Source organism: Bombina bombina, chromosome 2 (genome assembly GCF_027579735.1).
Source record: "Bombina bombina isolate aBomBom1 chromosome 2, aBomBom1.pri, whole genome shotgun sequence".
In the NCBI taxonomy this organism is placed as follows: domain Eukaryota; kingdom Metazoa; phylum Chordata; class Amphibia; order Anura; family Bombinatoridae; genus Bombina; species Bombina bombina.
In genome coordinates this window covers 714681579-714697119 of record NC_069500.1, presented here as the reverse complement: position 1 = coordinate 714697119, position 15541 = coordinate 714681579, and the positions used below count along the sequence as shown (strand labels likewise).

The 15541-nt window shown below is 41.0% G+C and overlaps 1 protein-coding gene across 1 annotated transcript in view; it reads right to left on the bottom strand.

Moving 5' to 3' along the window:
- The window catches only part of FBXO10 (F-box protein 10), a 641472-nt gene that overhangs the window by 11559 nt on the left and 614372 nt on the right, over positions 1-15541 (bottom strand). The window contains exon 10 of the mRNA XM_053702717.1: positions 12144-12454. Coding sequence (XP_053558692.1) covers positions 12144-12454 — 311 coding nt within the window. The remainder of the gene's footprint in view (positions 1-12143; positions 12455-15541) is intronic.

Sequence of the window (15541 nt, the reverse complement as noted above, 5' to 3'; positions counted from 1 at the left end):
GCGCCAGGCTCCGTACCGAATCCCTGAAGCAGTTAGGACAGGAATGAAGAAGGAGATCGATGAGATGCTCCAGCTCAGGGTTAATTGAGCCCTCCGATAGTCCCTGGGCCTCCCCAGTTGTCTTGGTGCCCAAGAAAGATGGGACCACCCGGTTCTGTGTAGACTATCGGAGGCTCAATGAAAATACCGTGACGGACGCTTACCCTATGCCCAGGGTAGACGAGCTACTCGATCGTATAGCCAGGGGAAATTACCTGACCACTATTGACCTCTGCAAAGGTTACTGGCAGATTCCCCTGGCCCCGGAGGCTATCCCCAAGTCGGCATTTGTCACCCCATTCGGCTTATATCAGTTTAGGGTAATGCCGTTTGGGATGAAGAATGCCCCAGCTACATTCCAGCGCTTGGTGGATAGGCTCCTGGATGGCTTCCAGAGTTTTGCTTGCGCCTACCTGGACGACATAGCGATCCACAGTGAGTCCTGGGAGGACCACTTAGCTCATGTGGGAATGGTTCTGGATCAGATCCGGGCTGCTGGCCTGACTCTGAAGCCAGAAAAATGCCACTTTGGGATGGCCGAGGTACAGTACCTGGGTCACCGGGTGGGGTGTGGAAATCAGCGACCAGAGCCGGCCAAAATAGAAGCTGTCGCCAATTGGCCCACCCCCATCACTAAGACTCAGGTCCTAGCCTTCCTGGGCACGGCAGGGTACTATAGACGGTTCGTACCAGACTACAGCACACTTGCCAAACCCCTGACTGACTTGACCAAGAAGAACTTACCTCGACAGGTCCTGTGGTCTCCCCACTGTGAAACGGCTTTCCAGGCTCTCAAAAATGCTCTAATTAACGCTCCAGTCTTGGCGGCCCCAGCCCTTAACAAACGTTTTATCGTCCATACAGATGCTTCCATGTTCGGGCTGGGAGCCGTCCTCAGCCAAGTAGGTGAAGATGGAGGGGAGCATCCAGTTGCCTACATCAGCCGGAAGCTCCTGCCCCGCGAAGTCAGCTATGCAGCGGTCGAAAAGGAGTGTTTGGCTTTGGTGTGGGCATTAAAGAAATTGACTCCCTATTTATATGGTCAGGAGTTCACTCTGGTCACCGACCATAACCCGTTGGTGTGGCTGAACCGGGTCTCTGGAGATAACGGCAGGCTATTACGTTGGAGCTTATCGTTGCAACCCTTCAATTTCACCATTACTTACAGACCTGGGAAACAGAATGGCAACGCCGACGGGTTGTCCAGACAAACCGACCTCAGCCCCGCATAACCAGCGGTCTGGACAGCCTTAGTCTGCCCCGAAAAGGGGTCAGACCGTGTCTGCCAGAGTGTTCCACAGAAAGGGAGCACTGTTACAGAAGCATTAGTTATTTTGTTGTGAAGAGCTTATTTCCCAGCAGCAATGCCTGAACCAGCAAGCCAGCGCCTAAGAAGGGCTCCAAGAAAACCGTAACAAGTATCATTTCATAAAGAGTTAACTTTTTTTTTCAGCTTTTAGAAACTATTGCCTAAATACACGTTTGCTGGCCTCAGCTCTAAGTTTAGTGATAACAAATCCCATTGTCTAATCACCTCTGGAGCCAGACTGCTAATTGATAAGATGAACTTGTAAACTTGTTATCTTAAGTACTGTAATCCTATTGTGGCCTGTCAAAGGACAGTGCTCTCTATCTAAATGTGTGATGGGGGATTTTGTGCTTCCCCCCTCTCCCCCTGGGAGTGCCCTGTGTGCATGTAACCTTAATAAAAAGCAGGCTGGGCATCCCAGTCCTGAGTTCTTGTTTGACCCTCAATCGCAGCGTTGACTCGTTTTTGTGGGCAGAAGGGTATCCTAGCTGTACTGCAGCTAAGGGAGATTATTCTATATTTGCGAGACTCATATAGAATACTATGGAAAGCAGCTTCTCCCCTCTTTAGCAATAGGGATCCAGGCTACTAAGCGGTCCATCTCTCAGCGAGACTAAGGGTAACCGTAACACTGTTCAACAGAGGCCTCATTCTTAAAGGCCCAAGTGGAAGCCACAGCTCTAGTAGAATGAGCTGTAATCCTTTCAGGAGGCTGCTGTCCAGCAGTCTCATAGGCTAAACGTATTATGCTACGAAGCCAAAAAGAGAGAGAGGTAGCCGAAGCTTTTTGACCTCTCCTCTGTCCAGAATAAACGACAAACAGGGAAGAAGTTTGACGAAAATCTTTAGTTGCCTGCAAATAAAATTTCAGGGCACGGATGACGTCCAGATTGTGCAAAAGTCGTTCCTTCTTTGAAGAAGGGTTAGGGCACAATGATGGAACAACAATCTCTTGATTGATATTCTTGTTAGTGACTACCTTAGGTAAGAACCCAGGTTTAGTACGCAGAACTACCTTGTCTGAATGAAAAATCAGATAAGGAGAATCACAATGTAAGGCCGATAACTCAGAGACTCTTCGAGCCGAGGAAATAGCCATTAAAAACAGAACTTTCCAAGATAACAGCTTGATATCGATGGAATGAAGGGGTTCAAACGGAACACCTTGCAGAACGTTAAGAACTAAGTTTAAGCTCCACGGCGGAGCAACAGTCTTAAACACAGGCTTAATCCTAGCCAAAGCCTGACAAAAAGCCTGAACGTCTGGAACTTCTGCCAGACGTTTGTGTAAAAGGATAGACAGAGCTGAAATCTGTTCCTTTAACGAACTAGCAGATAAACCCTTTTCTAAACCTTCTTGTAGAAAAGACAATATCCTAGGAATCCTAACCTTACTCCATGAGTAACTCTTGGATTCGCACCAATATAAGTATTTACGCCATATTTTATGGTGAATTTTCCTGGTAACAGGTTTCCTAGCCTGTATTAAGGTATCAATCACTGACTCAGAGAATCCACGCTTTGATAGAATCAAGCGTTCAATCTCCATGCAGTCAGCCTCAGAGAAATTAGATTTGGATGTTTGAAAGGACCCAGAATCAGAAGGTCCTGTCTCAGAGGCAGAGACCATGGTGGACAGGACGACATGTCCACTAGATCTGCATACCAGGTCCTGCGTGGCCACGCAGGCGCTATTAGAATCACTGATGCTCTCTCCTGTTTGATCCTGGCAATCAATCGAGGAAGCATCGGGAAAGGTGGAAACACATAAGCCATGTTGAAGACCCAAGGTGCTGTCAGAGCATCTATCAGCACCGCTCCCGGGTCCCTGGACCTGGATCCGTAACAAGGAAGCTTGGCGTTCTGGCGAGACGCCATGAGATCCAGATCTGGTTTGCCCCAATGATGAAGCAGTTGGGCAAACACCTCCGGATGAAGTTCCCACTCCCCCGGATGGAAGGTCTGGCGACTTAGAAAATCCGCCTCCCAGTTCTCCACGCCTGGGATGTGGATCGCTGACAGGTGGCAAGAGTGAGACTCTGCCCAGTGAATTATCTTTGAGACTTCCATCATCGCTAGGGAACTCCTTGTTCCTCCTTGATGGTTGATGTAAGCCACAGTCGTGATGTTGTCCGACTGAAACCTGATGAACCTCAGAGCTGCTAACTGAGGCCAAGCCAGAAGAGCATTGAAAATTGCTCTTAATTCCAGAATGTTTATTGGAAGGAGTCTCTCCTCCTGAGTCCATGATCCCTGAGCCTTCAGGGAATTCCAGACTGCGCCCCAACCTAGAAGGCTGGCGTCTGTTGTTACAATCGTCCAATCTGGCCTGCGGAAGGGCATCCCCTTGGACAGATGTGGCTGAGAAAGCCACCATAGAAGAGAATCTCTGGTCTCTTGATCCAGATTTAGCAGAGGGGACAAATCTGAGTAATCCCCATTCCACTGACTTAGCATGCACAATTGCAGCGGTCTGAGATGCAGGCGCGCAAATGGTACTATGTCCATTGTCGCTACCATTAAGCCGATTACCTCCATGCACTGAGCCACTGACGGGTGTTGAATGGAATGAAGGACACGGCAAGCATTTAGAAGTTTTGATAACCTGTCCTCCGTCAGGTAAATTTTCATTTCTACAGAATCTATAAGAGTCCCTAGAAAGGGAACTCTTGTGAGTGGCAATAGAGAACTCTTTTCTACGTTCACCTTCCACCCATGCGACCTTAGAAATGCCAGAACTAACTCTGTATGAGACTTGGCAGTTTGGAAACTTGACGCTTGTATCAGAATGTCGTCTAGGTACGGAGCTACCGCTATGCCTCGCGGTCTTAGTACCGCCAGAAGAGAGCCCAGAACCTTTGTAAAGATTCTTGGAGCCGTAGCTAACCCGAAGGGAAGAGCTACAAACTGGTAATGCCTGTTTAGGAAGGCAAATCTTAGATACCGGTAATGATCCTTGTGAATCGGTATGTGAAGGGTAGGCATCCTTTAAATCCACTGTGGTCATGTACTGACCCTCTTGGATCATGGGTAAGATGGTTCGAATAGTTTCCATTTTGAACGATGGAACTCTTAGGAATTTGTTTAGGATCTTTAAGTCCAAGATTGGTCTGAAGGTTCCCTCTTTTTTGGGAACCACAAACAGATTTGAATAGAATCCTTGCCCGTGTTCCGACCGCGGAACTGGGTGGATCACTCCCATTAGTAAGAGGTCTTGTACACAGCGTAGAAACGCCTCTTTCTTTATCTGGTTTGCTGATAACCTTGAAAGATGAAATCTCCCTTGTGGAGGAGAAGCTTTGAAGTCCAGAAGATATCCCTGAGATATGATCTCCAACGCCCAGGGATCCTGGACATCTCTTGCCCAAGCCTGGGCGAAGAGAGAAAGTCTGCCCCCCACTAGATCCGTTTCCGGATCGGGGGCCCTCACTTCATGCTGACTTAGGGGCAGTAGCAGGTTTTCTGGCCTGCTTGCCCTTGTTCCAGGACTGGTTAGGTTTCCAGCCCTGTCTGTAGCGAGCAACAGTTCCTTCCTGTCTTGGAGCGGAGGAAGTTGATGCTGCTCCTGCCTTGAAGTTACGAAAGGCACGAAAATTAGACTGTTTAGCCTTTGGTTTGGCCCTATCTTGAGGCAGGGCATGGCCCTTACCTCCAGTAATGTCAGCGATAATTTCTTTCAAGCCGGGCCCGAATAATGTCTGCCCTTTGAAAGGAATATTAAGCAATTTAGATTTAGAAGTCACATCAGCTGACCAGGATTTAAGCCACAGCGCTCTGTGTGCTTGAATGGCGAATCCGGAGTTCTTAGCCGTAAGTTTGGTTAAGTGTACTACGGCATCAGAAATAAATGAATTAGCTAGCTTAAGGGCTTTAAGCTTGTTCATAATCTCATCCAATGGAGCTGTGCTAAGGGTCTCTTCCAGAGACTCAAACCAGAATGCCGCCGCAGCAGTGACAGGCGCGATGCATGCAAGGGGTTGTAATATAAAACCTTGCTGAACAAACATTTTCTTAAGGTAACCCTCTAACTTTTTATCCATTGGATCTGAAAAAGCACAGCTATCCTCCACCGGGATAGTGGTGCGCTTAGCCAGAGTAGAAACTGCTCCCTCCACCTTAGGGACCGTCTGCCATAGGTCCCGTGTGGTGGCGTCTATTGGAAACATTTTTCTAAATATAGGAGGGGGTGAAAAGGGCACACCGGGTCTATCCCACTCCTTGTTAACAATTTCTGTAAGCCTTTTAGGTATAGGAAAAACGTCAGTACACGCCGGTACCGCAAAATATTTATCCAGCCTACATACTTTCTCTGGAATTGCAACCGTGTTACAATCATTCAGAGCCGCTAATACCTCCCCTAGTAATACACGGAGGTTCTCAAGCTTAAATTTAAAATTTGACATTTCTGAATCCAGTTTACTTGGATCAGATCCGTCACCCACAGAATGAAGCTCTCCGTCCTCATGTTCTGCAAATTGTGACGCAGTATCAGACATGGCTCTACTATTATCAGCGCACTCTGTTCTTACCCCAGAGTGATCGCGTTTACCTCTTAATTCTGGCAATTTAGATAGTACTTCAGTCATAACATTAGCCATGTCTTGCAAAGTGATTTGTATGGGCCGCCCTGATGTACTTGGCACCACAATATCACGCACCTCCTGAGCGGGAGGCAAAGGTACTGACACGTGAGGAGAGTTAGTCGGCATAACTTCCCCCTCAGTGATATTTTTTTAACATATAAAGTTTGACTTTTATTCAAAGTAACATCTATACATTGAGTGCACAAATTTCTATTGGGCTCCACATTGGCCTTTAAACATAGTGAACAAACAGATTCATCTGTGTCAGACATGTTTAAACAGACTAGCAATAACACTAGCAAGCTTGGAAAAAAACTTTTAAATAAATTTACAAGCTATATAAAAAACGCTACTGCGCCTTTAAGAAACATAAAAATGTGACACAGTTGAATTAACAATGAACCAAATATGTTAAAACAACCAAATTTTAACAGAAAATGTATAAAGTTAGCAGAGGATTGCACCCACCAGCAAAAGGATGATTAACCCCTTAATACCCAAAACGGATAACAGTTGAAATAATAAACGTTTTTATCACAGTCAAACACACTGTCACAGGTCTGCTGTGACTGATTACCTCCCTCAAAACTAGTTTTGGAGACCCCTGGGCTCTGTAGAGACGTCCTGGATCATGGAGGAAGAAATAGGAAGACTGTGACTAAATTTTTACTGCGCAATAAAGCGCTAAAATAGGCCCCTCCCACTCATATTACAACAGTGGGGAAGCTCAGTAAACTGTTTTTATTCAGAAAAAAACGACAGCCATGTGGTAAAAATCATGCCCATAAAGTTTTATCACCAAGTACCTCAGAAAAAACGATTAACATGCCAGTAAACGTTTTAAAAATTGAAAATTATGAAGTGTTATTAATAAGCCTGCTGCTAGTCGCTTTCACTGCAGTGCAGGCTCAAATATTACTTTAATATTGACAGTATTTTCTTAGTGAAATTCCATTCCCCAGAAATACCTCAGAGTATACATACATACATATCAGCCTGATACCAGTCGCTACTACTGCATTTAAGGCTGCATCGGTATTAGCAGTATTTTCTCAGTCAATTCCATTCCTTAGAAAATAATTTACTGCACATACCTCCTTGCAGGTGGGCCCTGCATGCTATCCCCTGTTCTGAAGTTACCTCACTCCTCAGAATGGCCGAGAACAGCAAGTGGATCTTAGTTACGACCGCTAAGATCATAGACAAACTCAGGCAGATTCTTCTTCTAATGCTGCCTGAGAACAAACAACACACTCCGGTGCCGTTTAAAATAACAAACTTTTGATTGAAGAAATAAAAACTAAGGTTAACACACCACAGTCCTCTCACACGTCCTATCTTTAGTTAGGTGCAAGAGAATGACTGGATATGACGTAGAGGGGAGGAGCTATATAGCAGCTCTGCTTGGGTGATCCTCTTGCACTTCCTGTTAGGGAGGAGTTATAATCCCATAAGTAATGGATGACCCGTGGACTGACTACACTTAACAGGAGAAAGTAAAGATTTTCTTTTATTTGATTGCATTTGGCAGTGAAATGGTGGCATGAAATATACCAAAATGGGCTTAGATCATTACTTTGGGTTGTCTACTTTTAAAAAAAAAATATATATATATAGTTTTGATAGGTAAATAAAAATAAAATATTATTTTGAAATGCCCGGTCCTTAAGGGGTTAAATATATAGTTCTATATATGTGTGATAATGTTAATGAAAAATAGATATCTATACCTATATATATTTAGGAATAGATATACAGGTATATATATATATATATATATATATATACACACACACACACAGTAAACTCTCAATTCTCAATTAACCGGCACCCATGGGGATTGGTAGATTCTGGATAAGTGTATTTCTGGTTGCTTGAGAGTTACTATTAAAAATAGGCCTTACTAGTTATATAACCCAGATTTTACTATAAACGCTAATAATGACCTTTTACATCATTGGTGATTCGTGGATCACATGGGCAGGTGCCGGTTGCGGAGAGGTAGAGGCGCACACTAAACGCAAAGTGATGACAGGACGTATCATCACTCTGAGGCTGCCTTCTACAGGAAACACGCTACCCACTGGGAAGGTATCTCATTAGACAGACAGTACAAGCGCACTACCCGGCAGCGGTTAGTAGAAGACTGGCGACTGGAGAGGTATTGAGTGTGTACAATACGGCTGGGAAGGGTTAGTGTAGCAGAAAAGAGTCCTGAGACATCAATTACTGTGCCTGTCTATTGGTCTATCTACCGCAGCTCCTGCTGTTTCAAGAGTTCCGGACAGTTTGTTTGTTATAGAGCACAATTATGCTCTAACATGTTTCCTTTTTTTTTCCCAGGTTGCTTGAGTTCCGGATAACTGAGAGTCTACTGTATATAATATATGTACAAAAGCACACTCCAAAGGTCTTGAATTAGCAGTCACTTTTTAATGTGAACGTTTTCGAGTCTAACAGACTCGTCCTCAGACAAAACAGTGTACAGTTGCACTTACCACCACCAAACATTTTAACAGTATACTGACAGAACATCACGTTCTCCTCAGTTGACACGCCCCCACATGGGCGTCATCGTCCAAGGCAGAGTGAGTCTGCGTCCTTTACCTAAACAGTGAAAAAATTTGAAAAACAAATAATAAAGAACAGATGATAAATAACAGAAATGTGGTTTATGAAACGACAGAGAGCTATTTATATTATTGCTCACGTTTCTCTTGTTTAGACTATCATACTACGATGTATGACTGATATCATGTCTTAATGTAAAATGTTCTGTGGGGTCCCGGGAATCAACTGCATGTTCTCTCTAGCAATAACTCCCTATTACTTTTTGCTATGTTGTATATAAGGGTTACTACGGTAACCGTTTGAAATTGAGGGACTTTTGCTGGGAAACTGTGCATTGTTCATCGAACCCAGAGCTAAATCGATAGTAATAGTATCATTAACAAAATCTGTACGCATATTTATACTTAAATACATATCGATATACTCTCTTTGCAATCATATATCTAAGTAAAGTGCCCATTTGTGTTATGGCTATGACCCGGTTCGTTTGGGTAAGTGTTTATGGTTATTACCACGGTAACTGTGTACAATTGCCTTAAACGTATGGGCACTGATCTTGTGGTTTATGAATATACAGCTTATCAGTTATTGTCTTGCCATGTTTCTCTGTCATTTCATATACCGCATTTCTGTTATTTATCATCTGTTCTTTATTATTTGTTTTTCACATTTTTTCACTGTTTAGGTAAAGGATGCAGACTCACGCTGCCTTGGACGATGACGCCCATGTGGGGGCGTGTCAACTGAGGAGAACGTGATGTTCTGTCAGGATACTGTTTAAATGTTTGGTGGTGGTAAGTGCAACTGTACACTGTTTTGTCTGAGGACGAGTCTGTTAGACTCGAAAACGTTCACATTAAAAAGTGACTGCTAATTCAAGACCTTTGGAGTGCGCTTTTGTCTAGCTTTGTATTTTACTTTTCTGCTGCACCCAGGGTTCTGTAAGTGAAGAACATTGGAATGTGAGATATTCATAACAGATAGATTTTAGTTTTTTTCTTTTGTGCTCTCCATTGACTTCTATGGGGAGAATACATTAATATGGTCGCGATATTTGGTTAGTGAGTGTTGGGTTTCACTTGCGCTCAAACTTTTTACTTTCAACTTGTAATATGTGCGCAACCGGACGCAAGCAAAAAGCTTCCATCTAGCGAAGTGTACACTTGTGCGGGAGCGCTAAATAGCTCTACACTCGTAGTCTAGCCCTGTGTGAGCCTTAGGCTTACTCCAGACTTTCTTAACGTCCCCCACAGTGTTTGTCTTTATCACCTCTAATGAAAGTTTATTCCATGAATCAACATAGTTTGTTAAAGCATCTGACTGAAGCCTTTAAGAGGTAACCAAAGACAAAATCTGCACATAATAACCAGGAAACATTGTGTTAAATATTTGAATAGGCTTTCCTCTTGTGTGTACAGCTCATCTGTACAGTATAAGATAAAGCTAATAATAAAAAATATAATAAATTCTTGTCTTTTACTCTTTTCTTTCATTGGCCCTCAGTACCTTGATAGTGTTCCCTATTCGCTTTACAAGACATACAATCAGTTTCTATAGTTTAAAGTATAACAACAATTCATTTGGACTTCAATGGGCTAAAAATGTAAACATATTTTCTATGGACAATCAAACCCATTACTATTTACTTAAATGGATATACAGTAGATGTATAGATGTGTTTAGTTGCATTCTTTTTGCATGTGAAATTTAAATAATTGTATTTATATTTAAAGGAACATGAAAGTGAAACATTAATAGGACAGTAAAGTCATAGTTAAACTTTTAAGAATCAGAAAGAACATGTCATTTTAAACAACTTTCCGGTTTACTTCTAATATCAAATTTGCTTTGTACTGTTATCCTTTGTTGAAGAGTAGGCTTATGAGCAAAAATGCACTACTCAACGCTAGTTGAACACATCTAGTGAGCCAATGACATATTTCCAGCCACCAATCGCCAAGTAGCTCCCATCAATTCAATGCTGATCTGGAACCTACCTAGGTATGCTCTTCAACAAATGATAACAACAGAAAGAATTTGATTATAAAAATAAATCAGGAAGTTGTTTAACATTGCATGATCTATATCATTGACCAACTTCCTCACACATGGGGCTGTGGATCTTAAATCTTAAGACCCCATATAAATGTGGCTATTAAACAAACAAATAATAGATTTCCAGTGGCACAAGGCTAGATTTAGGTAGGGTTGCAGAGTACCCTCGGTCTGATTTCTTCCTTCCAGAGGCCTTTTTTGCATTATGATCACCGCACAGCATAGACCTTCAGTTCTGCCACATAAACTATAACACACATTGCTAGTTCTGCTTTTTCTGGGGCCCTCAAGTATGTAGCCCCTGGGCCATTCCTTATCTACAGTATATGATCAATTTTGAATTTACTGTCCTTTTAATCTTATCACTTTTAATCAATTGAGTATGTGCTGTTTTTAAAAAGCAAACAAATACAAAAATAAAATTAAAAGTTGCATTTTATTAAAGAGAAAGTAAATTCAAAATTAAACTTAAATGGTCTAGAAGATAGAACATGTAGTTTTAAACAACTTTCCCATTTACTTAATTCCCTTGGAATCCATTTTTTAAGAGTAAACCTAGGTAGGCTCATAGGACCTCAAGAGTGTGCATGTGTCTTTAGCACTAAATGGCAGTAGCGATTGCAACAATGTTTGTAACGATGTTATAAATAGTTGCAGACCCTGCTGCCTTAGAAAAAAGCAAATCTGATAATACAAGTAAATTGGAAACTTAATAATAAATAACATGCTCTATATGAATTATTTGACTTTACTGTCCCTTTAATATAATATACAGGTTCTCTAGAGTATTATCTGCCTCACTCTCTTGTTTTGTTTTATTCCTGATTGGAATTAATAAAAAAGAATCACTTTCTATGGTGGTGCTGTTGCAATTTTTATTTTATTCATTCTCTTGGGATAATGCAGTAAGTAACTTGACACATTAAAATTGATAAGAACTTGCTTCTAGCTCCTCGTTGACATACGTGCTCAAGTGCTCTGTACCGTCACAGTGATGGTTTAGTCTTTCTCCACCATAACATGGTGCTGAGAGCGTGTGCCTAAAAACATCCAAAAGAGAACTCTGGACAAAGAGCTGCAGAAGATACATGGGCATAGCAAAAATGCATAATCTTACAGAGAGTTTGAGATAATACTCAGTGAACTTGAAAGATGTCTTACATTTAATGAAGCGATGGCCAACTGGTGGCCGAGGGCTACATCGGAGCTTTGCATTTGTTGTTGTGGCTCCTTGGAAAAAGCAGAACAATATGTGCCATAGATTTTGTGGCCCCAGAAAAATTGGAACTAAAAAAAGGTGTCTTTTTGGCGACCACAACTCAAGAAAGTCCTCTGGAGGTAAGAACAGCGCACAGAGGGCACCTTACAACCTTAGCTAAACCTGGCCCTTTGCCACTGGATATTTTGAGGAAATATATTTTTGGTTTGTTTAATAGCAATAAATATGCGGCCCTTATGGCTTCTTACATATTGATCTACGGCTCTCATGTGTTGGGAAGTTGGCCATCCCTGATTTAATGTATCAATCATAGCTGCCTTTAACAATCTGACAAACCTATAAAAAGCCTCAGAAATCCCTATTGTACCTTCATGTCTGCAGCCTGTGTCAACTGGAGCCCACATCCTCGATTTCCAATAATATCATTCTCAATGATGATTCCATCTCCCTTGGAGGCAATTCCATGACTCCTGTTATCATAGATGCCATTTCCCCTTAACTCCACTCTGCATCCTGCTTCCACATGGACACCACTTAACCTATTGCAAGAGATACTGTTGTTGCCAATTCTTGTCAGCTGGGTGCTCTGGAACACAGTCAGCCCACTATCCTGGTTTGCATGTATGGCGTTAGCTATGATATTCAGTGCTTCACTGCTTTTTATATACAATCCAGCAGCTACAGGATGAAAGAAATGTGAAATTCAGTCATTCAAAACCCTGAAAAGCCTTGTTTTTAAAATTGGAAATCAAAATACAGCCTTCAAATACTCAGAAAATGAGTTTAAGAAAAATATTCAATGAAGAAAAAAAATCATTTCTATATTGTTCAATTTCTATGCCAAAGAATCAATCAACATTGCTTTTAAAGAATCACTGAATACTGTCTACAAAATATATATTTTTCTTGAACTGTAAGCTTTATATAATGCTGTGATAGAAAATGCATAATGCATTCATGTTTTAAACCTATTCATGGTCTGATCATCAAATAACCTGAGGTCTCTACCCAAAGACAGATTTACTGAATAAAGCACATGAGGTATAGAAAAAAAATATATAAAAACATAACATACGTATTTTCCAAAAGGGAAACAAACCCCACATTTTTCTTTCATGATTCAGGCAGAGCATACAATTTAAAAAAAATGTTTCCTATTTACTTCTATTATCAAATTTGCTTATTCCTTGTTGAAGAGATACAAAGTTAGCTAGTAAGCACATGCCTGGAGAACTACATGACAGGAAACAGGGCTGCCATCTAGTGCTCTTGCAAATACCTACCTACCTACTTTTCAACAAAGGATACCAAGAGAACAACAAAAATGTGATATAAGAAGTAAATTAGAAAGTTGTTTAAAATGACATGCTCTATATTTAATTATCTGCATGCATACAGATGACCCTACATATCAACAAGAGATAGAATGTTTAAAGAGTTTTTTCTTCAGTGCTGTTCACACGGTACACAAATTCCATACAAATTAAATTAAAATACTAAGTATTTGGTGAAGAGGGGGTGAGGGAGGCAGATACATTGACAGACAGATAGGAAAAAGATAAATGGTCTAGAAGGACAATGATTTATTTTTTACTGTACCATTTAATACTTGTAAGAAAAACAGCAAAATATTTATTTGTACAACATAGCAAGAAATAAAGACTTAAACTGAGCTACACGTGTAAAAACATAATTTGTGTAAGAACTTACCTGATAAATTAATTTCTTTCATATTGGCAAGAGTCCATGAGCTAGTGACTTATGGGATATACATTCCTACCAGGAGGGGCAAAGTTTCTTAAACGGCAAAATACCTATAAATACACCCCCCACCACACTCATACCTTAGTTTAACGTATAGCCAAGTAGTGAGGTGTAAAAGGAGTAAAAAACGCATACAAAAAGACTGTAAAAAATAATGTGCTTTTATACAAAAAATCATAACCACCAAAAAATAGGGTAGGTCTCATGGACTTTTGCCACTATGAAAGAAATGAATTTATCAGGTAAATTCTTACATAAATTATGTTTTCTTTCATGTAAGTGGCAAGAGTTAATGAGCTAGTGACGTATGGGATATATGGGAAGTCACTAGAGAGGGAGGGATAAAATAAAAACAGCTATTTACGCTGAAAAGTTTTCTTAAAATTTTTAAAAAAAAATCAAATCATAGGCAAAAGAATCAAACTGAGACAGCTGCCTGAAGAACTAAAGCATCCACCATCTCCGCCTGAGGATCCTTGGATCTGGAAAGATATCTGGGAAGTTTGTTGTTCAAACGGGAGGCCATCAGATCTATTTCTGGAAGACCCCACATCTGCACAATCTGATGAAACCCATCTGGATGGAGAGACCACTCCCCCAGGTGCAAAGTCTGACGACTGAGATAATCCGCTTCCCAATTGTCTACACCTGGAATATGAATCGCAGAAATTAGACAAGAGTTAGACCCTGCCCAAGAAAGTATCCAAGATACTTTGTTCATTGCTAAAGAGCTGCGAGTCCCTCCCCGATGATTGACCTAGGCCACTGTTGTGATATTGTCTGTCTGAAAACGAATGAAAAGTTCTCTCTTTAATAGAGGCCAAGCCTGAAGAGCCCTGAAGATAGCCAGAGATAGTTAAATGTTGGGATTTAAGTATATCAGTTGTGATATCTGAGTATAATCCCTGCACCATTGATTCAGCATGCAAAGCTGCAGAGGTCTCATATGAAAACCAGCAAAGGGGATTGCGTCTGATGCTGCAGTCATGAGACCTAAAACTTCCATGCACATAGCCACTGAAGGGAATGATCAAGACTAAAGGTTTAGACAGGCTGAAACCAATTTCATTCACCTCTTGTCTATTAAAGACAGAGTCATGCACACAATCTATCTGGAAACCTAAAAAGGTGACCCTTGTTTGAGGAATCAAGAAACTCTTTTGCAGTGGCGTCACTAGGGTTGGTGTCACCCGGGGCGGTATCTCATGGTGTCACCCCCCCCCCCACACTTAATTTTTTTTTTTTTTTCTAATGTTACTCCTAAATCATAACTCCCATATAACACTGAATGTAATAGCAATAGTAGTGACATACACCTTCAAATAATACATAAAAAAAAATAATTAGAAAGATAAATGTTTTTTTCAAAATGTAAACTTTACTGAAATAAATTAAATAACACAAAATAAAACAGGAACAAATACACTCCCATGCCATGTCTAACTGTAACATTAAACTTTACTGAAATAAATTAAATAACACAAAAATAAAACAGGAACAAATACACTCCCATTTGTAACAATAAAGTTTTCTGAAATAAATTAAATAACATAAATAAAACAGGAACAAATACACAAGTATTTAGTGAACAGCTAAACTAAATCAGAACTTTGCTTTCCTGGCCTTCAAAGCTGCGAAATTGTTAATCACTTCATGGAAATCAATGTCTTTCGCTAAATCACTTTCAATGGATAATATCGAAAGATCAGAAAGCCTTGACTGTCCCATTGTAGATCGCAGATAATTCTTAATAAGTTTAAGCTTTGAAAAGCTCCTCTCACATGAAGCCACAGACACACAGATTGTCAGAAATAATTTTAGGCTCAGTGACAGGGTTGGAAGAGATTCTATGAAGTCCCATTTAGCTATAAATGTCAAAACTTCTAATGTTGCCCAGTCTTTGACTTCTTCCAGATCAATCTGTGCTGCTTTCAGGTGCCTTCTCAGCCTTGGTATTTCAAGGAAAAGCTCACTCTCAGATACCTCATCATAGAAATTGGA